The 26,184-nt window shown below is 39.4% G+C and overlaps 1 protein-coding gene across 6 annotated transcripts in view; it reads left to right on the forward strand.

Moving 5' to 3' along the window:
* Window positions 1-1,921: 1,921 nt before the first annotated feature.
* The window catches only part of col7a1l (collagen type VII alpha 1-like), a 72,882-nt gene continuing 48,619 nt past the window's right edge, over window positions 1,922-26,184 (forward strand). For 5 of the 6 annotated variants that reach the window (XM_039601451.1, XM_039601452.1, XM_039601454.1 and 2 more), the window contains exons 1-21: window positions 1,922-2,135; window positions 9,485-9,678; window positions 13,114-13,294; window positions 14,730-14,889; window positions 16,178-16,271; window positions 17,462-17,635; window positions 17,907-18,070; window positions 18,787-18,916; window positions 19,002-19,118; window positions 19,316-19,471; window positions 19,765-19,881; window positions 19,978-20,124; window positions 20,219-20,338; window positions 20,569-20,727; window positions 22,031-22,144; window positions 22,311-22,460; window positions 22,967-23,104; window positions 23,457-23,603; window positions 24,434-24,553; window positions 25,133-25,279; window positions 25,822-26,112. In XM_039601451.1, coding sequence (XP_039457385.1) covers window positions 9,603-9,678; window positions 13,114-13,294; window positions 14,730-14,889; window positions 16,178-16,271; window positions 17,462-17,635; window positions 17,907-18,070; window positions 18,787-18,916; window positions 19,002-19,118; window positions 19,316-19,471; window positions 19,765-19,881; window positions 19,978-20,124; window positions 20,219-20,338; window positions 20,569-20,727; window positions 22,031-22,144; window positions 22,311-22,460; window positions 22,967-23,104; window positions 23,457-23,603; window positions 24,434-24,553; window positions 25,133-25,279; window positions 25,822-26,112 — 2,902 coding nt within the window. In that variant the 5' untranslated portion in view covers window positions 1,922-2,135; window positions 9,485-9,602. Of the gene's footprint in view, window positions 2,136-9,484; window positions 9,679-13,113; window positions 13,295-14,729; window positions 14,890-16,177; window positions 16,272-17,461; window positions 17,636-17,906; window positions 18,071-18,786; window positions 18,917-19,001; window positions 19,119-19,315; window positions 19,472-19,764; window positions 19,882-19,977; window positions 20,125-20,218; window positions 20,339-20,568; window positions 20,728-22,030; window positions 22,145-22,310; window positions 22,461-22,966; window positions 23,105-23,456; window positions 23,604-24,433; window positions 24,554-25,132; window positions 25,280-25,821; window positions 26,113-26,184 lie in introns of those variants that run through there. The other variant, XM_039601456.1, reaches the window with a different exon arrangement.

The raw sequence follows: 26,184 nt of genomic DNA on the forward strand, positions 1-26,184 counted from the left end.
ACTGCGTCGCTTTGTAATAGAAGAGTGTAGGTTCTGAACGAGCCTCTCTGCGGTGATGACCTTTAACCAACTGAAAATATTCTGTGCATCATGAAATGAAAATCATAACAAAGAACCCAGAGGAGTGTTGAGCATCGGTAAGAATGGGACAGTCTTGTCTGATATAGAACTCCTGGTCTCCTCAACTTGTCTTCTCGGTTCCCAGATGTTTACAGATCATACAAAGAGGAAAACCATGAGAACATAGCTAATACTTCTGCTAGCCGTGAGCTTAGCTGTAAAGTTAGCACGGGGCATCTATATAGTAACTGTGATATCGGCTAGCAAAAAACAAACTGAAAAAGAAAATACACTTTCTATAGAAACACGAGCAGTTGACTCTTTAGAGTTGCTTATTACAGCTGAACACCAACCAAGACAACAGCATCCAATTGTCATCCAAAACAAAGAATCCAAATAAGCATTTAAGCCTTAATATGTTTTAAAGAGTGATTTTTAACTCACAGTTTTTACTGAGGGTGGAATGGAAGTGGTCTTCTGTAAACATGTATATTGTTGCCCTAACATTGGCCATTTTAACACTGGAGTTTATGGAGATAGACTCACTCGCAGTATGGAGCCTCAAGTGGCTAAATAAGGAACTGCAGTTATTTGGTTCTTCTGTGTTTTCTTAATGTTTCAGCCCCAGACCTTTCCACTTGATCTTGCAGCTGCATGGGATGAGTCATTGTTTGCATGTTTGCAGTATTTCTACACAATTTCCGAAAGTATTTATTTGGAAATCTTGGGGTGGTGATGAATATACTCTTTATAGATGTAAAAAGATAGAAATTACTTCAGCTGCCACTATAATTTTGCATCTTTGTGTCAGGCGGTAATGAACGGTTTCTAATAGTTAAATTACATGGATGCATTGTACCACCTCTCATGACTGTTATCTGAATGAGCTCCGCCTTAAGAGTACAGTATTTGTGTTGAGTTACAGCATGTCAAGACTGACAGCTGGCTAAAACCTGTGAAATTGGTAACCACATTCCTGGGGTCCATAAAGATGACCCGTTGCCCCTTAGCATACACAGAAACACACACACATCGACTCGCACACCAAATGGGAGGAGCTTGTAAAACATGATAGATTTATTCTCTTTTCACCCCCCTTCTGTTTTGAGGAGTTGCATGCTCTACAAGCAATAACCTCGATAGCCTCTGATGATGGGTCTGTGCGTGAGTATACATAGCTTGGAGCAAGAACTCATGGTTCGACAACCTAACCCTAGCTGTTTTCTGTACTTTTATCACGTTGTGTTTTGTTTATTTGATGTTTCATAATGTACTAATAGGATGAATAGAACATTGTGCAAAGTCAGGGTAGATTTTTGTTGACACTTTGGATGGTTTGCAAATCAATATTTTATTCTGGGAAACTGAAATGCTGCCAAATGAAACACACAGTAATAGATGTGAGACGCAGCACTTGGTGTCAAATCCTGAATATTATTTTTACTGACATGCAGAAGTTGTTCTGTTGGCATAAAGACAGTTTTTCAGATTTTTTCAGACAGATTGCTTTTCACAGTCCTGACTCAGGGAAGATTCAACTTGCAGTATGATTGTGGGTTATTGCAGAGTTAACCTCGAAGTACTTAACACCGTTTTTCTTTGCCAGTTCTTCTGTCACCTTGAGGCCTCCATGCTGCACACAAGCACTGTTAGAAAAGTAACAATGCAACAGGGTCAAAGCTCCACAGAAACCACCGCCTCTCTCTCAGTATGCATCTATGTCTTTACCTCCGTGTCTCTCTCTCCCTCTGAGCCAACAGGTTGCTGCAGCGTCACCCCCACCCCTCTTCCCAAACTTTTCTGTGCCTGAGCAAAGCCCAGGAAAGAAAACCTGCTTCATTCATTCACTCTTACACGCCTACCCCCTCTGTCACTCAGATACACACATATAGATACACACACATGCCGATTTAGTCTCTAATAACTGCCTCTACAAGGATAAAACATAAAATCCAGAATTGTTTTTGCCTGACTCGGATGCAGCTTTTTACATGTATTTTTAGGGGGTGTTTTTCCTCTTTTTACCCTCAAAAGAAAATCACCTGGATTTGGAAGATAATAACTTGTGTGTATTGGTAAGTGAAAATGCATGGGCCCATTGAAAAGCCATTAGCTTAACTGCCTTTTAATATGGTGCTTTACAGGGTAGTTTTGAATTCTTAACTGCCCAGATACCCTTGTTGCACCGTAAGTGTCTGGACTTTTTATACTGAGCCGTTATTGCTGCTCTTTACAGTAAAATTTTTTCTTTAATAGCTTAACTTGTCTGATGTCAGTGCTCATATTTGCTGCGAATGGACATCCTGCTCTGTTAAAGAGCACTCACTTATATGTACAGACATCCCCATGCAGTGCCAAAGTCCTGCATGCTTTGTTGTCTGTGTTTGGATGACCGCTGTGTTTTTCTGCAGATTTTACACATTCGGGCTCAAAAGGAGCACAAAAAGAAGATGTAATGCATTTTACAGTCATGTAAACTCTTGTGTGTCATGAATAATAAGAGCATACCAGGTTGTTTGCAAGAACATTGTCAGGAGATGAAACTATGTCAAATGAATGCTTGATGATTTCCCTCCATGCGTAGACATGTCTGTGTTGGCTGAGTGCAAATGCAAAGAGATATTAAGACAGTAGCCATACTGCAGCTTTTGAGCTGTGCATGAGAGTATGTGGTTTTGTGAGTGTGTGTATTAGCTATAGAAATGATGTGTTGCACCAAAGACATCTGTTATCATACAATGTAGTTCTGAGCTGTGTCTGTGTGTGTCTGTGTGTGCTTCCTTACGCGTATGTGTGTGTGTGTGTGTCATTTCACTGTCACCAGTTTCCCACCTACAAGGATAATCCATCCTGTGAAGTGGTGAGGTGGAAAATGCCATTATGTAGAAATAGCTGACATGCAGTTAGACTTGCAGGCATGTGATGTGTGAGTGGATGTGGGTGAGAAATAGAGATAGGGAACATAGAGGGGGTAGAAGGGTAGAAGGGCCAGGGACAGTAAACTTCATTTGGAAACATTATTTAATCCTCTCACTGCAGTGATAAACTAAAGGCCTCAGACAGAAAAAGCACATTTTTTTTCTTCTTGAAGGTAGCAAGGTGTTTGTAATCCCAGCGTGCATACCCATGCATCCTCTGCAACTGTTTTATAGCTAAGCTGAGCTTTTGATTGGAGAAATACGACAAATACTTTCATTTGGATCTATGAAAAATGCCAGTCATAACACAGTTTGACAAGCACAAATGAGTATTTTTGCACCAACAAGGTGATTCCCAAATTGCTATTAGTTGAAAACTTGATATGTCGTTGCAAGGTGTGCAGTCTCTCCTTAAAAAGTTTGAGAAAACAGGTTAGTGGGGCACAAAAGAAGAAGTGGAAGGTCTAAAAATCCACAGCAGATGAAGAGTATCTGAAATTAATGTCTTTAAGAAATACGAAAAAATCCAACAAAAAGGGAAACAGGGAGAAAAGGCTGAAGTATGCCAAATTACACAATAACTTGAGTGAAAATCTGTGGCAACAGATCTTATAGAGTGATGGTAAATGGACTGGTTCTTATATAGCGCTTTTCTACTCTGAGCACTCAAAGCGCTTTATACAACTTGTTCATTCACCCAATCACACAAGCACTTTTCTAGGCTTTCAGTGCTACCTAACTAACATTCATACACATTCACACTCCAATGAATGCATCAGAGAGCAACGTGGGGTTAGTATGCTCCAGTATGCAGACTGGAGCAGACAGGGATCGAACCAACAACCCTCCAAATTTGAAATTCATGGTTCAGTTTGGTGTCACTATGTAGGGAGGAAGAGAGGTACGACAGTGATTGTCTAGAGCCATCTGTAAAACACGGTGGAGGCTCTGTCATGGTTTGGGTTGCATTTTAGCCAGTGGTGCTAGGATCTTGTCAAAATGTGTGGAATTACGAATGCAGAAAAGTGCCATCAGATTTTGATCCACCATGCAGTACCATCTCTATTCAGCTATTCATTTTCAGCATGACAACGATCTCAAACACACTGCCAATGCAGTAAAAGCATAACTGCACAGATAAACATGCATTGGGGAGGCCGATCCATGACTGAGTCATGTTAGCAGTTTGGGATCATCTTAACAGAGAATGGAGTCAAAGTCAGCCAGCATCCAAAGAGGAGCTTTGAATGTCCTTCAAGACTGGAGAAATATTCCTAAAGAGATTTCAGGCTGTGTATGTATATTTACAAATGTTTCAATCCCTGAACCCATTTCCCATTTTCATAGCAAAATATAAAGAAATGAGACATGGCCTAAGACTTTTGCTCTGTATCCTGTAGTACTGTTGTTGAAAGCTGTGATATTTGGCATGACAAACCATACTCAAAATCAGTTTTTTGGTCCAACACTGGTTTAGGCTGAAATATCCCAACAACTAATTTAATTTGACTTAAAACCTAATGTCTCGAAAACTAATTCTTACTAAATGTTTAAAACTGCACACCTGATCAACACAAGTTAACATGATCAGAGTGAGGATGTTTATCTCAGATCATTTCAGAGCTGCTAGGGTGGCCCTTACAATATTTGGAGGAGCACATAATACTTTAATTTCATTCTCATAAAATTTGATTGAATGTTTAAGTAGATGTTGGCACATTTCTGAATATATTTCCATATTTTCCTCAGGAAACTTCTGTATACACTGAAAAGAAAAGCCTTACAAAAGAATTTCACCATAGCGAAGCTGTCACAAGACTTTCACATTCTGCTTTTTCACAACTTTTCCAAATAGAGATGCAAACCTATTTAGAAATCCAAAGGTTGATGATGATGATGAACGATGAATACTCAATAATGGTGCACTGCACCGGCTGCCATTCATCACAACACAGTGTGAGTTTGTCCTCCCTTCACTTCAGTAATAAGAAGATACGTGCAGAGACAGATCTCAGATCTGCATTGGTATGTGAGGGGGCAGCCAGCGGGAGAGTGTAGTTTTTTGGCTGTGTTATATTACAGTTCAAGCCTGCCAGCTCTCACTTCCATCTGCAGAGGTTGTAAACTATTCAGCCTTCAGCCATTCTGGCTTAGTCAGACCAGATGGTCAAATCACACTGAGGAATTTTCTGGAATTCAGATTGTTTCATATTGATCTGGTTTATTTTTTATGTTATCATTATATACGTTTATTGGTGAAATATGCTCTCATGGGGTAAGCATTAAAGTTTATGAATTAGCTTGATGGATGGATTGTAAATGTTTAAAGGTAAAAGAAATGTGTTCTGTTTCCATCTCATGTGTAGAAGTTGAGTGAAGGCAGGTCCCTCTTTTGATGTTTTGCTTATGAACTTGCACATACTCACGGACACGGACATACGTGCACAATCCACTATAAAGAGTGTATGGATACAAACCTAATGTAACACATAACACATTTTAAAGCTTTTAGCCGGCATGGAATTAAATGCTAGATTTAGTCTCCTTACATTCTGATGCTGGTCTTACATTTAATCCTCTAATAAAGTAGGTTGTCCATATTCTTTCTTCACAACTTGAGGTGGTATCTGTGTAGATGCTGACCAATTTGACTTTGTTCATGTAAACTGTTTCAATTATTTGAAACTGCAGTAGGCGTGAGGGTTGGGGATGGATGGGAGATAATGCATGCCCCGAGTTATGTTTTTAGACTGTTTTAATTTGGGCATGTCTGCACATAGTGTCTGGCTATGTTGCTAAAAGAAATATGTTTTTTTTTTTCTTTGTTAGCTGGCTGAAAAACATAAAGCAATTATTATTTGAACATCTCATCTGTTTTCCTTGTCCGTCTTGAAAAGCTGAGCTTGTTGGGGAGAGATAAAGAGGTGCATGGAAGCATCAGGACTCAGGAGAAGGAAAGCTTTGCAGTCAAAGGTCTTCCTGAACTTAACCCATGCTCTCAGAGTGGGGCACCCAAGCAAGCTGTCTATTGATTAAGTCTGAGAATGACCAAGGGGTGAAACAAGTTATGTTAGAAGTGAGATATCCTGGCTTGATACAACCTCAGAGATGTCCATTGTGGACTGCCGTGCTGGAGCTAGAAGTGGTAGCAAAAGGCAAGACAAAATAATGTTGGCAGCCCATTAACTGTGGGAAACATTAACAAGCCCTATAACTCCCCATTTCTCTTCTTTCTCCAAAGTCTTTGTCATTCGAGGCTTTCCGTTCTTACCATATCTATGAGGAAATAATGATAAAAATATTTGAGGGATGTACACTGAAAGAAATGAGTAGATTTTCCAAGTGTATTTATCTTTTAGAGTCTATTTACTCAGCAAGCATTAGTGTAACAAAAGATGCATTATAAGTAGTTCGACAGCTTTAGGCAAAATGCTAGGAAAAAGTAGAATACATGAGTGTGATGCATGATGCAAAGATGTCAGACATTAATAAAGGAGAAGCTATTCTTAATAAAGCTATTATTTGGGGCAGGATATGTTCCTATTTATGTGCCAAATAAACAGAATAATAGCATCCTGTGTCCAATAATGAAATTGGCCTATATGAAACATAGTTGTTCTACTTCTGGCAGAATTATACATGCATCATGTTGAAATTAGAGAGGTGAACCAAGTACAGTAGTTAGTTGTTAATGAATACATTCATCCATATATTGCTAATTTTATATTAAATCTGGGGGGATATTTACAAAAGGCTTAAATTGTTGCCTTATTCTCATAAACTGGGAGTACCTGGGAGTTTTTAAATGCATTAGTCATTTATTCTGACCCAAAGCATAATCACTTTCTATATGAATGAGATTAATCACTTACTTTCTTAAGTAGTGAGTAGTGAGAAGCAAGATTTGTTTGGAGTTCTGATATTTTACATACTTTAGTGTTTGAGATGTCCATTTGTTTATTTCCAGAATGTCATCTCATTTTTGCAGTGATATAATTTTTCCCTTTTTCCCTTGATAATTTTTCACGTCCTTGAGCAAAAGACCCAAGACAGATGAACTAGTATTGGTTTTAAATATTGTGATTCAATCCTCTATAAACTCAGCACTCTTACTGTCAGAGCAATGAGTGAGTTCAAACCTAAATGGAGCTGCTGTGCTATACAGGGGAATAGAAACGACAGTACAAAAGGTGCGTGATTAGATTTTGAAATGCTTTGATATGAGCAGGAATGAATTTACGGAATTAAGTACTGATAAACAGCGATCACTGTATATTCAGGTCTATCTGTGGTAAACATGGAGAGAAATGAGCACTCTGTAGAGTGGAGAAACCAACATATGTCTCATTTTCCATTGTTTGAACAGAAGACACTGGATGTGTGAAGCATCAAGTAGTGGAAACCAAGGCCAGAGTAAAGAAGCTCCAGTAATATTTTCACAGTACTCTCCTACTTGCTTTAAACAGCCTATAATACAGACACAGGCACATCCCTCCAGCTAACTGAGACAGAAAGGAGCATTTCTAAAATTTAACCAGGTGTACACCACTGTGAGAGATAATATTCCTATAAATCAGCTGGCATACAAATGGAAATCAGACTTGTGGTTTTTGCAGTCAAAAAGATAAGAGAAGGATTTCCTCTATTCCAGATCATTACTGGGCCTCTGTTTACTCTCATGGAAAACTATTATTCTCCCTCTATCTAGATTCTTGTGAAGAATGCTTGTGTTTTCACTGGTGAGACTCATCCATCTAAATGTGCCTGTTAGAAATACTGGCCATCTCCACCCACTTTGCCTTTCACACACCCCAAACCAAACTTTGGTCATTTTTTATCTTAACATTGTAGCTACAGTCCAAATTTATTTATCCTTTTTCTCATTATCTGCTGTCACGTGAAAAAAAAAAACGTTTTCACGGGACTGCATAGGCTCCTGTGAAAAACTATGATTTAGTAGCTTGCAGAACCAGGTTTTGTACAAATATGCAATTGTTGTCTATACAACGTTGTAAGTCTATCATATTGTTGTGGAGGAATTTTGGTCCACTCTTATTTACAACGTTGCTTCAGTTAATCGAGGTTTGTGGGCATTCGTTTATGCACAGCTCTCCTGCCACAGTATTTCAGCCATGTTGAGGTTTGGACTTTTTCAGGGGTATTGCAACACCTTGATTATTTTCTTTTTTCAGCCATTCTGTTATAGATTTCTGCTGTGATTGGGATCACAGTCGTCAAACTTTAGCTGTTGCATTTGACTCTAGAACACTTTGGTATAGAGAGGAGGTCATGGTCATGGTCAACTCCGTGACAAGCCCAAATCATCACTCCTCCACCACCGTGCTTCACAGTTAATATGAGGTGTTTGTGGTCAACATGGTCCTGTGGATTGTGAACTTTAACATTTAACATGCTAAAAAAGCCTCTTTGTTTTTTGCTATTTTTCTGAGAATGTTATTTTCCATTGGCCTTGGGGTAAATGTGCTACGACTTCCACTCCTGGGAAGGTTGTGGCATTGTAATAATACACATCTGAGTCCTCCAGAGCAGCAAACTGCCAAAACATCTTATTTCGTAGAGATGGCCACACTTGCTGATGAAATTATTAAGAATATATGCCATAAAAACAGAACTCTGTTTGCATTTTAACTGCAAAAATGACTTATCCAGCGCACTATGTCAAAGCCACTGTAATGGCATGCTAGCTTAAGTCATAAAGCCAGCAAACATCTTAAAGAGGTAGTTATGATTAGAAATGTACAGTGCTCTTCATTTATGACTGGCTTATCCTGTCTCTGTTTTGACTGTAATCAAATGATTTATCGCTGAGTTGTATCCTCAAGGTTCTTGTAACTTTTATACCTTTGAATAGAGGACTTTTTTTCATCACTAAACAGCATGTCATAAACAGTTTTACACATTCTCGCCAACCAGTATGTTGAGTTCACAGGAGGATCTGCTTTGTAAGACAGCTACAGTAGATTATCAACATAATAACATTAAATGCTAAGTGCTTTAAATCAACGGGTCCTTATTGGACAGTATAAAAGCCCCTTTGATCCTTTAATTTCCTTGGCGTCAGTGGAATTTGTTATAAAATTGTTCACAGAGAGGTTCCTGTCTGCACCTGGACATATAATAATTATCAAACACATTATGCACTTATTAAGGACATGGAAGTGTATAAGAAGACATCTGAGTTCATGTATAATATGACATGAAAGTTTCTAACCTGGACCTATTTATTTGATTAGTATGCCAGTCAGTCATTGTTATATGTCTACAAGTCTCTTGAGTACAGCAGAACTACGCTGTTAAACTCTTCTTTGTGTATTACTGTAATTAAAAAAAAAAAAAAAAAACTCTTAGCAAACACCAAAAGCTTGACTTCTGCAGAAGAGTTCCAACTCCTTCACAAATGAAAAAAAAAAAGGCTGATTATGTTTTTATCTTTGAGGGCCTGTAATTACTTTTTTCTTCTCCTTGTTCTTTTGCATATTTTTCAGATAGGAGAAAAGAAAAGGTGGAATTGATGACTGTGAAGTGCAATTTAGCAACTGCATTTGTGAAGAGAGGAACTGGGGAGGAGGAGAAGGTGACTGAAGGAGGAAGACGAGGAAGAGTATGGGTCACTCTTGTGTGTGCATCTTTCTACTGTCCCTTTATCTGACTCATCAAAGTGTTGCAGCGCAAGCTGAAGGTAAGTCGTGACATTTATAAACCTGTATACCGCATGCTTACAGAATTTATTAATTTGCGTGAAATTTCCCTTCTCCTATAGCACATCAACTTTCCTCCTTACTTTTTCCACCCCCTCAGTTACTTGATGATTGATTTATTTAACTCAGTGACTCATGTTTGCAGTCATTTTTCTCCATTTCATTTTCTGTCTTTAAAAAAAGAGTTAGGTACATATCATTCTGAGTCGCAGCCACGTGTCCAATTGTTAGCTTGGTGCACAAATCTATAAATTAGACAGGTTGGATGATCAGGCCAAGGAAAGGGCAGGTGCTCAATGAATAGAGTCTGTGCGAGTGCTCCATCATTAAATCTCCACACCTGGATTGGTACATGGGGCAGACACTAGCCCAGCTACAGTTTCTCTCCAGACTGTGTCTAGTCAGGGAATTTAAACATCTGCTGCCCTCATGTACAGTACAGCACTCTGTCAGCTACGCTGTCAAACCCATCCCCCTAGATACAGTACTCCAGCCTCAGGTGCTATTGGATGTCACCAAAAGGTCAACGAGCCAATCAAAAGTTAGATTTCCTCCACTTGGATTGTGATTGGCAGAAGGTGATTGGTAAAGTTGTTGGGCAGAATTATGGAAGGTTATAAATAGCCCAAGAATACATTTAAAGCTGTGCTTCCTATGCAGGTGCTGCTACTGTTTATTAATTATAGTTTTAATTGTTAACCCAACAAAGCTCTTAAAGGTCTTGTATTTCATAATATAAATACAGAAAAAGGGGTTGTACAACTGTCATTAAATAATCTCATCTTATACAAGCAGCAAATAAGCGATAATGTATGGAAGCTGCTCATTGTGAGAAACAATCAGATAACTTTAACCCAACTTTTCAACATCATTAGAGCTTTGTAGCCTCTTTTAACTCGGTGATTTACATCCCACAAACTTACTGAGAGAAGCAGTTTGAGCCACTTTTGCCAGCTGTCTTTTCTGCAGCAGTAAGCAGCTGTTCTCATTAAATAAGCTATGACAAACTCACTGTGCCTACCTGCCCAACACCAAACAGCATGCACTAAAAAATTAGCAACTGGCTCATTGGGAAAATGTAATATAAAAAATCCTATTTTAATCTCAGTAGTTGGTGGAGACCAAGACAAAACACTGCGGTGCTGCCACAATGACTGATAGCCCGAGAAAGCAAAGGGCCCTTAGGCTTATAATAGGCTTTATTGAGCAACTACTTCCTGTTCTCACCTATGTTCTTAACGATTATTTTGTAGCACAATACATGTTATTGTTAATTGCATTTTCATTGATGTGTGCTCTCTGATGGGTTACATCTTATGATCTCATGTCTTAATCTTGTCAGAGGTGATTGGAGTAATGCATCAATATTTCTGAGGCTTTTTCTTTCTTGGCAGAATTTTCTGCAGCATATGCTCAAGCCACTGGGCTACATGTAATGTGGAAATCAGTGGTGGTCCGACACCAAGGTGCATGCAACCTTTGAGATATCAACATAGATAACCTTCAAGAAAACCATTCCTAATCCCTCAGCATGTTTTGTGTCCTTATCCTGGGCATGTCGATCTCACCTGCCAGCCTAGACAGACGAACTTCTGGATAATTGATCTTGTTTTCCATCCCAGTCTGTGTCTGTCTGACAGACACCAGCCTCCAGCTGCTTCTTCGCTCAGTCTTCACAACATTTTATGTGCGTTTACAAAAACCCTTCAAGTATGAAATGCATCCAGTAAATGGAAAAGCCACATGTTTATTATAGGGTAGGTAGTTGCTTTTATGAGGCACAACTTGGACTGGAAAGTATGAGCATTGTTTTATCTCTTGAAAGTGCATCAATGATTATAAGTCATCGCTAATAGATCTGCTATTGCTGAATATATGATACTACAGCTTCCAAAGATAATAGCGCTTGAGAGGCCTCCAAAATGCTATTCCCGGTTATATTTTGTTTCCTTGGTGTATGGCCAGAAATGTATAGGTGTGTGAGGAGGAACATAATGTTAGGCCGCTATGGGCTGAAGACATATGTCACCCCCAGTGAATCCTGGGATTGCAGCCAAAGGAAGAAGGGCGAGATAATAGAGGAGAGAAAGCTTGATAATGAAATAGAAGACAGCAGAGAATCGCTTATCACTTACAGAACAATCAGTTGCGCCTATCTCTTATTCACTAGCCTAATCAATGCTGTTGTCACTTTGGTTTATTGCATATGCAATACCAGAATATTGACTTACAAGGTGTTTGCAGACACAGCAGATTGTGCATGTGAATATGTGTCGGTGCACTTGCGTATTCAGTGCACCAGTTCACTCAAAAAAGCATCTAAATCCCATCAAACCCAGCAGATTCTTATGTTAAATGCGTTTGTTTGCTTGGGCAAGGGTACTGACCCTGATTTTGGGTGTGTTTACCTTATTATTCTAAGCGTTTCTCATCGCTGTACTAAAGTTTTATTGCTGGAGTGCTCAGAATATTGATAGTCTCTTTGGCTCACTTGTGTCTCATTAAAAATTCATAAGGATTTGTGTGAGGCTCTGGCTGCATGACAGAAGCAAATGAAAGGAATCCCCTCAGCAAGGTGGAACAAGACTGCTATCTGGTGGTCAGTGTAGGAATTAAAGATGTCTAAAGTAGCAGGAGGCTAAATTAGTGTTTTTGAGGTTTCAGAGGGAAACACACAAGATGAATCTAATGTAGGAAAAAACCATTAGAAATTACAATTTGATAAAATATCTTATTCAAGTCTTGAAACCAGCAAAAAAAAAAAACTAATTAAAAAATGCAGCAAACACTACAAAATCATTAGCTGAAAATGATAGATTGCATTTTTAAGTAAAGGATAAAATATTCAAATATGGCTTGGGCAATTTATGATACTAAAAGTTATTAAAATAGCACTGATAGCGATAGATAATAGATTAAAACATTTAGTTAATGAGCTAAAATGAGGGCAATATTAGTTAAGTAAATAGCAAAAAAATGTGAGTTCTCTTTAAAACCTCACTTGGTTTTCTCAGTCGGTTTTCAGAGAACCGATGTTACCTTGGTAACCAAATGATATCTGTCAGTAAACTGTACTGTAAATTGACATTTAAGTGGTTGATGACAGTTTCTACCAATCTGTAGGCAGCATCGCTTTCAATAAACTGCTGGTTTTTTATGTAGAATTAGAATTGGAGAACTCTAGCAATTCACCATCACAATCCACGAGCCATAAAGATACAAAAATGGATATAATGGGAAACTGCCTCAAAAGTTTCACCTTTTTTGAAGTTACTGATGAGGTAATGGAATAATAGCTACGTATTAGTATGTAATAACCCCAATAAGAAAGATGCCTTTTCTTTTTGTGTCATTCCATGCTTCATGTATATGCTACCATTTTACACATATTAATTATTCTTTTCTTCTTTCCTCAGCATGCAGGACAGTGGTTCAGGCCGACATAGTGTTTCTGGTGGATGAGTCCTGGAGTGTGGGTCATAGAGACTTTTCCAGAGTCAAAGACTTCATCTCAGCCATCATCTCCTCCTTTCAGGACAGTGTGGTCGGAGCTGATGGGGTCCGTTTTGGAGTCACTGTCTTTGGGGATGTTCCAAGGTAGAAGTCAGTCCTGAGCTTGGCACATCGCACAAACCTTTGTGGCAGCTTGGCATAAATCAAATTCAGCTGTCTTTTCTACATGATCACTTTCTATGACCACTGACAGGATACGTAAATAACAGTGATCATCTCTACATTATGGCTCCAGTATCTAGTTGGATATACTAGGGAGCACATGAACCTTTTGCCCTCGAAAGTTGATGTGTTTGATTTGTTAGAAGAAGGAGAAATGGGCAAGGGTAAGGATTTGAGCAAGTTTGTCAAGAAACAGATATTGATGGCTAGACAAATGGGTTGTCTGCATCTCTTGTGGGCTATTTCTAGTCTGTAGTGGTTGGTATCTATCAAAGGTGGTCTGGGGAAGGAACACTGGTGAACCAGTAACAGGATCACTGATGCACTAGGGGAGTGAAGGCTAGCCTGTGTTGTCTGATCCAACAGATGAGCTACTATAGTTGAAGGAGTTATTGCTGGTTCTGATGGAAAGGTGACCGAATACACAATCCTTCGTGGAGGCTGCATGTCCATGCTTGAAACCTCTCCACTGGTGAAAGCACCATCGATGGGCTCATGAGAATTAGAAACTAAGCCATAGGTGTCCTGGTCTAACAAATCACGTTTTCTTTTACATCACATGGTTTGTTGCAGATTGTGAACAGCCTTTTATGGAAACGATTTTCCCTAGTGACTGTGGCCTCCTTCAGCAGAAAAAAATGGTTCAGGAATGGTTTGGGGAGCACAACAATGAGTTTGAGGTATTGACTTGGCCTCCAAATTCCCCAGATCTCAATTCTATTGAGCATCTGTGGGAAACAAGTCCGATCCATGGAGACCTCACTTCACAACTTAAAGGACTTCATGGATCTGTTGTAAAGACTTTGGAGCCAGATACCACAGCAAACCATCAGGGCTCAAGTGGAGTCCAAGCAACAGCAGAAAGGGGGACTAACACCAACACCAATGCCTGATCAGTTTATGCCAAAATTTTCAATTCATAGTTAGTAATCTAAAAACAAACAATGGAATATAAAAATGTATTTTTCTAATTAAGTGTGTATATAAGTGTGGCTGCCCACTGCTTCACTGAGTGAATGGGTTAAATGCAGAGAGGAATTTCCCCATGGGGATCAATAAAGTATACATTATTATTATTATTATTATTATTATTATTAATTTCTAACAATACCAGCCGTACTCCTTAAACGCTGAAAAAAAAAATAGATTTGAATATATCGAAGGTAAGAACAAAGTTTTATTTTGCATTTGTTTTAATTTCTTGGGCTTTTGTTTTTAAAAAATGTCAGTTGGAAGTTGGATTTTTAAACAGTCAACTAAATTAGTCTTAGTCCTTTGCATTTATGTCAAAGTTCTGTGGTCTAATGTGGAAAAATGTTTCTATCTGATCCAGTTTTGTGCTTCTATGTCCATGCAGGATGCGGATTGCTTTGACAGACTACAGTTCCCTTGAGGAGGTACTCAGAGCCATCAAAGACCTTCCCTATGAGGGTGGATCCAGGAGGACTGGCATGGCACTCCAGTTTCTGGTCGACTCTGTTTTCAGCCCCGTCATCAGGCGGGATTCTGCCCCGAAGGTACACTGCTTTACTCAGCGAGGTGGATTGTTACACACTGAAACAGAGAAATTTAAATCTTGGTAATTTCTGACAACATGCTGTTTCACAAGCTTTGGGGAAATTATTGATTTGAGATTACTACCCATGCTGCAAAGACATGCATGTACTGTCTGTTTCTGCCCTGTGTGAAAGGAAATGACTAGTCAGGAATCTATATTTCCACTCCACAGGACATGTGGAAAAAACAAATAAACAGGTTTACTATTCTCACACTGCTGTGAATCTGATTAAACCATCGTGTTATATGCTGAGAATACAAATTGATAATATTTGAAAGGTGCTACGGGGAACAGGATTTGTTTTGCTTTCTCTGGTGCTTTGGAGGAAAAATAAAAGATAAAGGAAATACATTTTCCACCACAGATTTTCATCGATTATCAGATGGAGATAAGGCGTGACTGCTAAACATCCAACAGATGGTCATCCACAGTGACTCAACTTGGTTTATGCCAATGACCTTAAAAAAACAAGTGTTAAATTGGGCTTGGTGCATTTCTTGGATCCTAACAAAAATGCCACGTTCACCAACTTGTCTCACAAGTTCCTTGTCAAATATCCAGATACACTTTCTTTCCCACAACTCTCCTTTTCTATCAGACACATTTCCCTGACAGTCTAATACTGTAGTGTAGTCTCAGTATAACACAGCTGGTTAGCATTCTAATCATTTCTCTATCTCTGTGTGCATGTGTGAATCATCTTGCTACAGCACACTGGATATGGGAAGGTGGAGAATTGAGGATTAGGCTGATATATTGAATTGTACAGCATGCAAAGCAGCAACTACATTCTCCTGTGGATGCTTTCCACCTCCCTTCCTCACTGACTGAGGGGTGAACTTTGAGTGAACTGAGAAAATTTTCCTTAATGGGGAAATTATTAGACTCAGCTGCAAGCCAGCATCCTTGAATTCCACTTTGAGTTTGGGTCTGATTTATTTAATTATGTTTTCAATTATGTGCTAAACCGCATCAAAAGGCTTTGGAGGCTTTCATGAGAATGGTACTGTTTGCATGGATGCTCTTTTAACACAAACAAATGTTGTTTGGAGGCTTGATTTAAGCCTCCAGTGACGCCAACAATAGTTGTAAAAACAAAGGTTGAAAGAGAGCAGCTGAAAATGACCCGTATGTGTTTAAATATAATACATTTTACTAGCTTTATATTATGCATTCATTTATCAAGAATTAGCAGATCTTCACATTATTTTCATTTCTTTACATATGCCATTTTCTGTCTTGTGCAGATTGTTGTTTTGATCACAAATGGACAGTCGGACGACCAGGTCAATGTTTCAGGCAGAGCAGTAGCAGACAATGGAATTACTGTCTTTGCAGTAGGTGAGTGTGGAAGTTGCTATTGTGAATTCTTTCAACATCCCCACTGCAGCAGCCCTTCAGATTTTATCCAAGCTCTGCCCGCTTATCTGCAGTGTTTGCAGTTAGAAATTCATGTCCTGTACATTTGAATTCATTGGATTCAGTGTGGGTATTTGTGTGTAGGAGTCTTGTTTCTGAGTACCTGGGCGCACTCATGCTTCTGTATGTATACACAGGTGTGTGTGTGTGTAAGGATAACTGATCGATCCAGCTTCTGTGCTTTGTATGTAAAGGCACACTTTCTGATAGTGTTGCATCATCTTTCTCCTTCCTTATGAATGCACACTACCGCTTACCACCAAGTTTACTTGCACATACAGTACTTTGCCCTTTTCCCCCTACTCACAGGCATAAGCACACAAGCCCACAACTTACTCCTCACAGCCTGCAGCGGTGCAATAATTACTGCTCATTAGCCAATGGTGTGCTAATCGCAGTCATTTTTCATGAGGCAATTCTGTGCCTTCCCAACCCACCCACCCCCGGCTGCACCACTGACACCGAAACCTGCTCCTCTCGTTCATCACCACCGCGTGGCAGCTCGACATGAATCTTGACCGCTAATGCAAAGCCAATATTACCTGTAGAGCTAGAGCAGCCTGGAAAGCATAAATTTAATGATGTCAGCGCCTCCCTGCTCTGTGCAGCCTTAGACCTCGTAAGAAATCAACATGCACATTCGTGTTGTTTATGTGCAAATTTCATACTCTAGACAACTTATTCAGAGTTGCAAAATGCAAAAATCTCCCAGTGGTTTTCTTTTGTGCATTAGGAAAGCTTAAATATTTCACGCCTTGGCATTTAGGGCCCACTTGCACAAACTGAGATTCGTTCCAGAAATTGAATGATTGTGGTTATTTATATGTAAAATATATGTGTATATGAGCACATATTGGAGCTTTTCATATTGAATAAGTCAAAATGCAACACCTCCCCCTGGTGGAGATCAGAAAAAATACAAACAAAACCATTTAATATTAATCGAGTAAACTTCCACATAATCAAAAATTTGTAAATAAATACCTTTAAAAAATCTTGTCATATGTGCACATTTTTTTTGTCTATCTTCTTGAATTGGTTATGAAACATTTTTATGCGCCTTGGCATAAAACGCTTTATTTCATTATCTTCTTGTTTATACTGAAAACCAGGCCTCACGGGGACTGATGAGGCAGAGCTTAGGAGGGTTGTGTCGGAGCCATATGCCGAGCATCTATTGCCGGTCACTGATTTCTCTACCATGGACACCATCCTCCCCAAACTGTCCCGCAGAGTGTGCCTCACTGCCTCTGAACCCCCACGCCCTGTGAAAATTTCCCAGCCTAGTAAGTTCTTCGTAATATGCTGAAAAAGCTGCCTTCTCACAGACAGCTGTTTGCATTTTCATATTGACGAATTGTATTACACTCTCGCACTTGAAAGGTATAATAAAAATGAATAATAACGTTCTTTTATTTCACTGTACTCTGCAGCTTCTTTGCTAACATAATCTATCTTGTAGACATATTTTACATCAACTTGCATATTTTCTGCTCCATGTTCCGCTCCTCATCCCGTCTGTCTCATCACTCTTTCTACACTTACTTTTAATCGTAGGCGAGGAACGTGTGGTGGGTCCCAGAGACCTTCAGGTTAGCGAACTGGCCCACAGTTCTCTTAGACTGACGTGGAGCCAGGCCACGGGTGATGTCACCGGATATCGCCTCCTGGTCATTCCACTCAGCTCAAAGGGACAACTCCTTTCTGTGCAGCAGAGGCAGGTGAGCAATTGTCCATACATAAGGTCACTGTTGTATTATTGTTGAGCTAGAGCATGCAATATGTCATCATACTGACTTTCACGGACAGTAAAGCATTGAATTCAGTCTTTTTACTGCTGATTAATCACCTCACTCTCCATGGAATTCCTCTTCAAATAGATTACATGAACTTTTCATACTAAAAGTTAAAACAGCTGACAACAGCAACTCACCCCTGTGATCAGTCTAAGTAGTGGACTTATTTCAGTGAGATTTATCTCTCCTGCAGTCATTGTGTAACACTCCAAACTCACAAATGCAATCAACATGAGCAGTCATCTCAATGATATCAGTGCTTCTTTGTTTCTGCCTAGATTCTGCATTATGTTATAAAGCGCAGCATAAAACCTAATTTAATTATTGTGGACAAAAGTCTAAACAAACCGTAAAGATGTCAGTGGTTTTTAGAGTTAGATATATAAATGAAATTGAAGCGATAAAGGCAAAACAGCAGGATATTTATGTAAGCGTACTTCCCAAAAATGTCTCTCTGTTCCATTGCAGAGCCTCCAGGTATTTTTATCTTCTGCTCTGACCTGATCATTCTTCCTCTTAATCAATCATCTTCTTCTAAACATCATTCTGTCTTCCACTTTATGTCTCAGGGAAACACAACATACGCACTCAAACATACACACACTCAGATCCTTTTGCTCTGCTGTCTGTGTATGTAACAGATGGATCTGAAGGCAGATGTGAGCACAGCCATGGTGACAGAGCTGAGTCCCAAAACCGACTATTCCCTCACCATCTATGCCATGTACCCAGGCCTCATAGGAGACTCTGCGACAATCAAAGTAAAGACAAGTGAGTATCTGCTCATGCACCTAGTGTCTCTATTTTTAATTTTATGCTGTCATCTTTCCCTGAGCAACAGGTGTCTGTCTTTCAGCGCCTTTGCCCGAAGTTTCAAACTTCCGTGTTATTGAGGAGGGCCTGTTCTCCCTGCGCCTGGGCTGGACACCCCCTCAGGGGAAGCTAAATGGATTCAAGATCTTCATCCCGAGATGTATGCTGACATAAGTGCATTTATTGTTATTTATTTTACTGCACACCAGTGGAAAAACATGTAGTCAATTAATTTAAGCATGCTAGATGTTAACTTTGTTTCCCGAGGGGTTTGTTGAAAGAAAGCTGTAATGGGTTCTAACAAAGAGGGGTTTTTTTAAAAGTATTATTTCTTGTGCATATATGATTGTTCTCCAGCCAACAGACCAGGATTCATTTATGAGCAGCTGCTTCCCAGAGACATCTCCTCTCATGTGATTGACAGTCTGGAGGAGGATAAGAAATACACTGTCAGTATTTATGCTGTGTACCCCGAAGGACCAAATAAACCGGTTTCAGTAGTGGGGAAGACATGTAAGTTTATTAGCTTGGCTCAAAACCCCATCATTATGTTCATTTACATAAACAGGAAAGCCAGAGAGCACGCTGCAGCACCCTGGAAGCAGTTTATTAACTGCTTTAGATGTCTCTTCAAACAATACCTAAGAGCAAATATTAAAGTGCAGTACCACAATATTTCCACAGCAGGGTGGTGTTGTTTTAGCAAAAAATATTAGCAAGCAGACTCTATTCTCTACTCTGTCATGTCATTGTGTATAATTTACCAAAATTTACCTTTGCATGTGTGTGTGGGATGTGTTCAATAGTGAAGCTGGTGCCAGTTCATCAGTTTCTGGTCCAAAATGCCACCACAGACACCGTTCAAGCAAGGTGGGCATCAGTTAGAGGTGCTACAGGATACCGTTTGACATGGGCATCTACAGGTATCGTGGTTAAGTACCTTTCTAGCGAAACAGCTAAAATGCTAAACATTTAATTTAATACATCTCTTTGCTTAAATGTCACTCTATATCTTGTAGAAGGCCACATAGAAAACATAAACCTCGGGGACAATTTTAACTTCTACATGATACAGGGCCTTCACACAGGCTCTGAGTATACCATCACCATCAACCCCATCTTTGGAGACATTGAGGGGCCTATCACCACTGCGAAAGTCAAGACACGTAATTAAAAATTTGCCATAAAAATTGCACCTAAGCAGTAGATAAGATGCATAACAGTCCTCTTTGTATTTCTCTATATCTCTCTTTCTGTCAGTGGAAAGTAGTTCAGTACAGACTCTGAAAGTATCTGCTGTGAGCACAAGTACTGCAGTCGTCTCATGGAACAGTGTCCCGGGGGCTACAGGATACAGATTGGCATGGAGACCCACCCCAGGTGATTTATTCAGTCACTATTGTCTGTCGCTGTTTACCCTTGTTTTATGAGATATTCTCAACTCAGTTATTTTTTCAATGGACACTTTAACCATAGCAACATGCCAGTAGCTTTCTATGAAATACAGGGAAAGAAGGAGGATATTTGCCTCTGATACGAAGCCAGGGTTGGTGAAACTTTGAAGTCACTGAGGAATAACAGACTAACTGTAATGTTAATATTATTTCTAGAGTTTGTTGGTCGGGATCGTCCCAGGCAATTGGCTCTGAACAGCAGCACTACACAGTACCAGCTGAAAAATGTAGCCCATGATACGGAGTATGTCCTGACTCTTTATGTGCTGTTTGGCTCTGCGGTTGGACCTGGCATCACTGTCACCTTCAGAACTTGTAAGTAACCTTGTTCACCAGACATCATATTCAAATGTAGGAGCCATTTTTTTCATCTTTTTCAGTAGACTTTTTTTCCAGAAAACTTTTGGGTGTAGCTTTAGTGTTTATTAGAAGAAAGTAAAGATATAATAAATATTATTTTTTTTAAATTGTGTTCCACACTTACTGGAGCAGCTTCCCAGGATACGTACTGGCTGTTTTCGATGAAATCTGACCTCTAGTTGTCTTGTTCCTCTGTACAGCGTCATCTCAGTCATTCACTACGTATAATGGCGAGAGAAAGAGATCTGGTTTTGTTTGATTGGCATGTGGCCATTGTAACAGGAGTATATCTATGTTCTTATGGTGCTATGTTCCCTCAGTTCAATATTGCTTTACCATTCTATTGCAGACACACACATACAAAAACACTGGGTAACACTCTATATAACTTTTTGATGTGTACCCACAATAACCCATAAGTCATAAGTCACATTAGGTGCTTAGTTAGCTGGAAAATATGCATTTTTCCAGCTTCCCATTATGTGCTTTTTAGAGCTCAGGAACATAGGGCCCTTGGGGCATAGGAATGACTCCATTTCAACCACAGTTCCTACTTCTGTCACTTCTTTTAAGTCTAAAAGGGTTTTTTTCATGACTGAAATTAGAAAGCGAAATAGTTTTTCAAACTTCTCTGTATTACTGAAAATACTCAGATATCCCAGCTTGCACAGTCTATAAGCAGTAGAGCTGTGGAGCTGTTCCCATTATTGGTTCTCTGTTTTGTCTGTTGTGGGTGCATGCACACAGGTGACGTAACACTCAGAATAATGATGTCACATCATTCCACTGATATCCAGGAGCACTTATATCAAGCTTTCACTATCAAGCCAACAATGCCTGGGACTAAAAATATTAAAAACTAAACATTAAAAATTATAAACATGAATGCAAGCAAACCTTGAAACCTTGATAATACATTTTGATATGTAAATGGTTGATGAGGAGAGAATTGAATTCAGTGTGCAATGCACAACGAATTTTGGGGGTAACACTACATGCTAAACAGACTTTTTTGTTTGTATTAACCATGACCACACACATCGTCACCGACCTCTGTTACATGTGTAACCACACTGACACTGGAGTGAGCAGTGCATTTAGTGATCAGCAGACTTTCAGCAACTTCCAAAATGGGCTTTAAGAGAAAAAGTCACGATGAGGAAATCAAAAATGCCAAAGATTTGTGATTCATCTTTTTTTACATGAAACAGGGTATTTATAAGATCAGCCCTTGATGTTTTTTCTTTCATTTTTACAGCTCCTTTGGGTTATGTCTCTAACTTCAAGGTGACATCCTACACAAGCACCATTATAGATGTGGCGTGGAGTCCCATCGTTGGAGCCACCGAGTACAAACTCTCATGGAAAACAGGTAATATATTTATACCTGTTCCTTCCCATTCCTGCTTGTTTTCACCATTTTAAAGCATGCCAGCATGCCAGCCCCATTAAAGACCCTCTATTTACCATACATTATCTTTATAACAGATAGATAGATAGATAATTTGTGTTGTTTTTTTTTTGTCTGATGCTTGCAGATAATAGCAAACCCCAAGTCCAGTACCTGGATCGTAGCATCCTCTTCCATCGTCTCAAAGACCTGAATCCACAGTCTACCTACACAGTCACCATCTGTGCAGTGTATGGCAACTCAGAGGGACCAGAAATCTCCTTATCTCAGCTCACAGGTACAAAACACATGTGAAGTCTCAGTGACTTTGAATTTATCATGAGCCATCTTTAGATCTAAAATGGCTCTGTGCAGCTGTGCCCCCATCGTAATTAAATGGGAAGGGTACGGCAAAGTTCCTCAATCTGTGCCACATAAACCCTCGTAAGTGTCGGTGTTTGACTGACATGTCATGTACTTTGGTCTTCCCGTTTTAACCACAGTTCCTGCTGCTGTCACTTGTAGTATGTGTCACTGAGTCCAAGTCAGCAGGGCTGCTATCATTCTATCACTGTCACTGTCAGAGTGTTACTCCAAGCTCCAAGTGCTAAGTTTATTACACTGTAAAATGATAGGGAGGGGTAAGTAAAATCACATCAGCAAATTGTTCAGAGATTTTAATCGCATATTTTATGATTTCTGGGTCCTTAATGCATTGTGATGTGAAAAAAATAATAATTGTCACAGCTTTATGGTATAAAACTTGGATTGAAATCTCTTGTGGTGATGTTGTGTTATGCTTAGCTGCAGTGTCAGAGTCAGATCCAATCCAGGCAGTGAGGGAGGTGAAGGTTGAGGACATTGGAGTAAATTCCTTCACACTATCTTGGAAAAAAGCACCAGGGGCTTCTGGATACAAAATCTCTTGGATCCCATTTCTTGGTAAGAAAGCACATAAATAAAACCTCCCAAATGTGTATTCTAACGCCTCAGGCTATGAACAAGTAGACATAATATACAGTAGAATTAAAACTGCATTTTTTATTGTAATATCTAGAGTTTACATCTCTGGATCAGAGAAGCTGAGAAAAAAGATTTCACTCAGGTCGATGAAAATATTAAGCATGTCTTGGATATTTGCATTATTTTCCAATTACAGCATCTAGCAGCATAATGAGTTATCACTCCTCAGTTTAGACTCTTGTGGCTCATTGTATAAAAGTTTCATCCGTAAACGACTGCAAACACGGTTGTTTGACACTCTCATGCTGGATTTAATTATTCCCTGCACTAGGGGGGGATGAGAAGTCCCATGTGGTATCGGCTGATTCTGCTTCCTACACCATCCGCAACCTGCGAGAGAGCTCGGCTTACAAGATCCAAGTGTCCTCCATGGTGGGCAGCAGGGAAGGAAGCGCTGTCCTGGTCACAGCACGTACCTGTGAGTCCTGCCTGGCCCCGGTCGTAGGGAACAGTCTGAGTTTCGGGGAAATGTACAGTAATATATGTTTCACCAGTTTCCTTAAACAGATTATGTGTAAATGCCACTACGGTGGCTTAGAATTTAGTAGATTTAAAAGTAATTGGACAACATCAACTTAAATATAAGGTTTGTTTTTCAATACTTCTAAAAATTCTTTGCAGTCAATGCCTGAAGCCTACATTTCATAGATATCACCAAATGCTTTGCTTCCTCTTGCCTCTACTACAGACACCTTCAGTTGCTCATTATTTATGGGCCTTCCCACATACAGTTTTGTATTTCATAACTGAAAGATTGCTGTCTTGGGTTAGAATCAATATCCATATTAGTTGTGTTCTGCAATCTTCCAAGGCCTTTTGGTGTTACTGAGTCGGTCAGTGCAGATCACTGATTTGGCCACTAAACTTTTTGCTATCTCTCAAGTAGACACATCGTCCTTCACTTGCATCAACACTTCTATGGACCTCGTATTGAAAGTTCCAGTGAGCAGCTACCAAAATGCAAGTTCAACATTTTGAGTCAACTCCAAATCTTTTATCAGAGGCTATGAAACTGCTTGTCCAATTACTTTGAGCCTCTTAAAATCACTATGTTTAAAAATGGTTGTATTTCAGGAACAATTCATTCAAAACTGTTGTCAAACCTCTTGAATTAAAGCTGAAAGTTTGCACTTCTAACACATATTGATGGCCTAATTTAAAATCTAATGTGGTGGATGCAAAAAAACCCACCTAATGTCACTTGTTTCTTTATTTCATTATTCATGAGAGCTATTTTGTGTGTTTCAGTGGATCTTCCAAAAGTAGAAGGATTTGCTGCTTTGAATACAACAGACAACAGTACTGTTCTGAACTGGACACGCGTAGCTGGTGCCTCAGGATATCGCCTCTCCTGGAGGCACATCTCAGGTCAGTAAGGAACCACAACTTGATAAAACACCTTCTTATAATTCATGCAACTTTCGTTTAGGCTCCAGAGATGAATTACATATTATGTAAATTATATTACACTGCATAATGAGACCTGCCATAAACATTCTTTTATTTAACAGGTCTTGGTCTGAAAAGGCAATATTTGCCTGAATAAAACACAAGTATCCCAGCATGCCAGGAATAATTGTTTAGAGATTTCAGAGTGTTTTAACCATGAGATGTCTTTTGTGAATAAAGTGGCAACATAAGCACCCTTTTGTTAAAAAGGGTATGTTAATAAGGTGAAAAATCTCATTAACAAAATTCCTAAAGTAATATTGTCATAATTGACAGAATCTCCATACATGTAATTTCTCACCAGATGTTCAGATATATCATTATTGCTTGTAGATTTGACACATTATTTTCCAGGTTATTAAAAAATATTGTTTCCTTTCTTTTTTATACACTCAAATCCCTTTTAGTATAAAGATTTATTTTCTTATTTATTATTTCTTGAAACTGTCACGACTGATCACTTTGCAACACCATGTTTTCTTTGTATGTTTTTTTCAGTGTTTGACACAAAAACAGAAATCCTTGGCCCTGGTTTCACCTACTATAAGATCAGTGATCTCTTGTATGGCAGAACATATCTTTTCACCATCAGACCTTTGTATGGAGAAGTGGAGGGGCCTATAAGCACCATGTATCAGAGAATATGTAAGACTCTCTCCAAGTTGTTTGACTGAACGATAGACATACACTTCAGATCTCTCTGTCCCACATATTTACTTTAATACATCCACTGATCAGGCTAAAATACCTGCAGCCACACAATACTGTGTGTGTATTTTTATTTTTGTAAATATAAAATTGACAAAGCTAAAATTAGCTTGCTGAAGAAAAGAAATGCTATCTTAGCTAAGTGTTAAGCTATTTAGCACTACATCTCTCATATGGCCGTGCTCTTACTCTAAACTGCATGAATGCTTTAAAATGTTGAACCTATTTGTCTGAGTACCCATGCATAAATACATCTTTCTTAGCTTTCTATTGTCAGCTGTTATGTTTGTTGATATTCAGTGAACACCTACAGTAACTTTTTCCTAAGACTGGTACAAGCTGAAAACCCAAAGTGAAGAATGCTGCAGCAGTGTTTTATTGCTTCCTTTGTAATCCCATTTGTTGTTCTAGCAAAGACTCTGTTTGACTCCAGAGACCTCAAGCGTTTGATTTATTTGTTATGGTTCTGTGTATCACAGTGGGACCAGCTCGCCCAGCGTTAACAGTCCAGCCTGTGCCACCTACAGTGCCCCCCCATTCCCCTCCTATCACTGGGGACTCCCAGACTCCCTCTATCATCAACACAACCACTGCTCAATCACCCATGAGGACCACCTGGCACCCTGATGTTGTGCTTCCAACTGAGGCCTTAACAACCAAGAAGCCCCACGTTCAGCCAAGTGTCACTGAGGGCAAGGCAGGAGCAGTCACAGCCTTTCGATTAACCACACTGAGTAGAGTGACAGAGAAAAAAACACCACCACAACCAGGTATTTTAGAGATTCTCTTATATTTTTTCCCTCATGTTAAATAATATGTAGCGTATTTTTAGTCAAAACTGT

Source organism: Oreochromis aureus, linkage group 17, assembly GCF_013358895.1.
Source record: "Oreochromis aureus strain Israel breed Guangdong linkage group 17, ZZ_aureus, whole genome shotgun sequence".
NCBI lineage: Eukaryota > Metazoa > Chordata > Actinopteri > Cichliformes > Cichlidae > Oreochromis > Oreochromis aureus.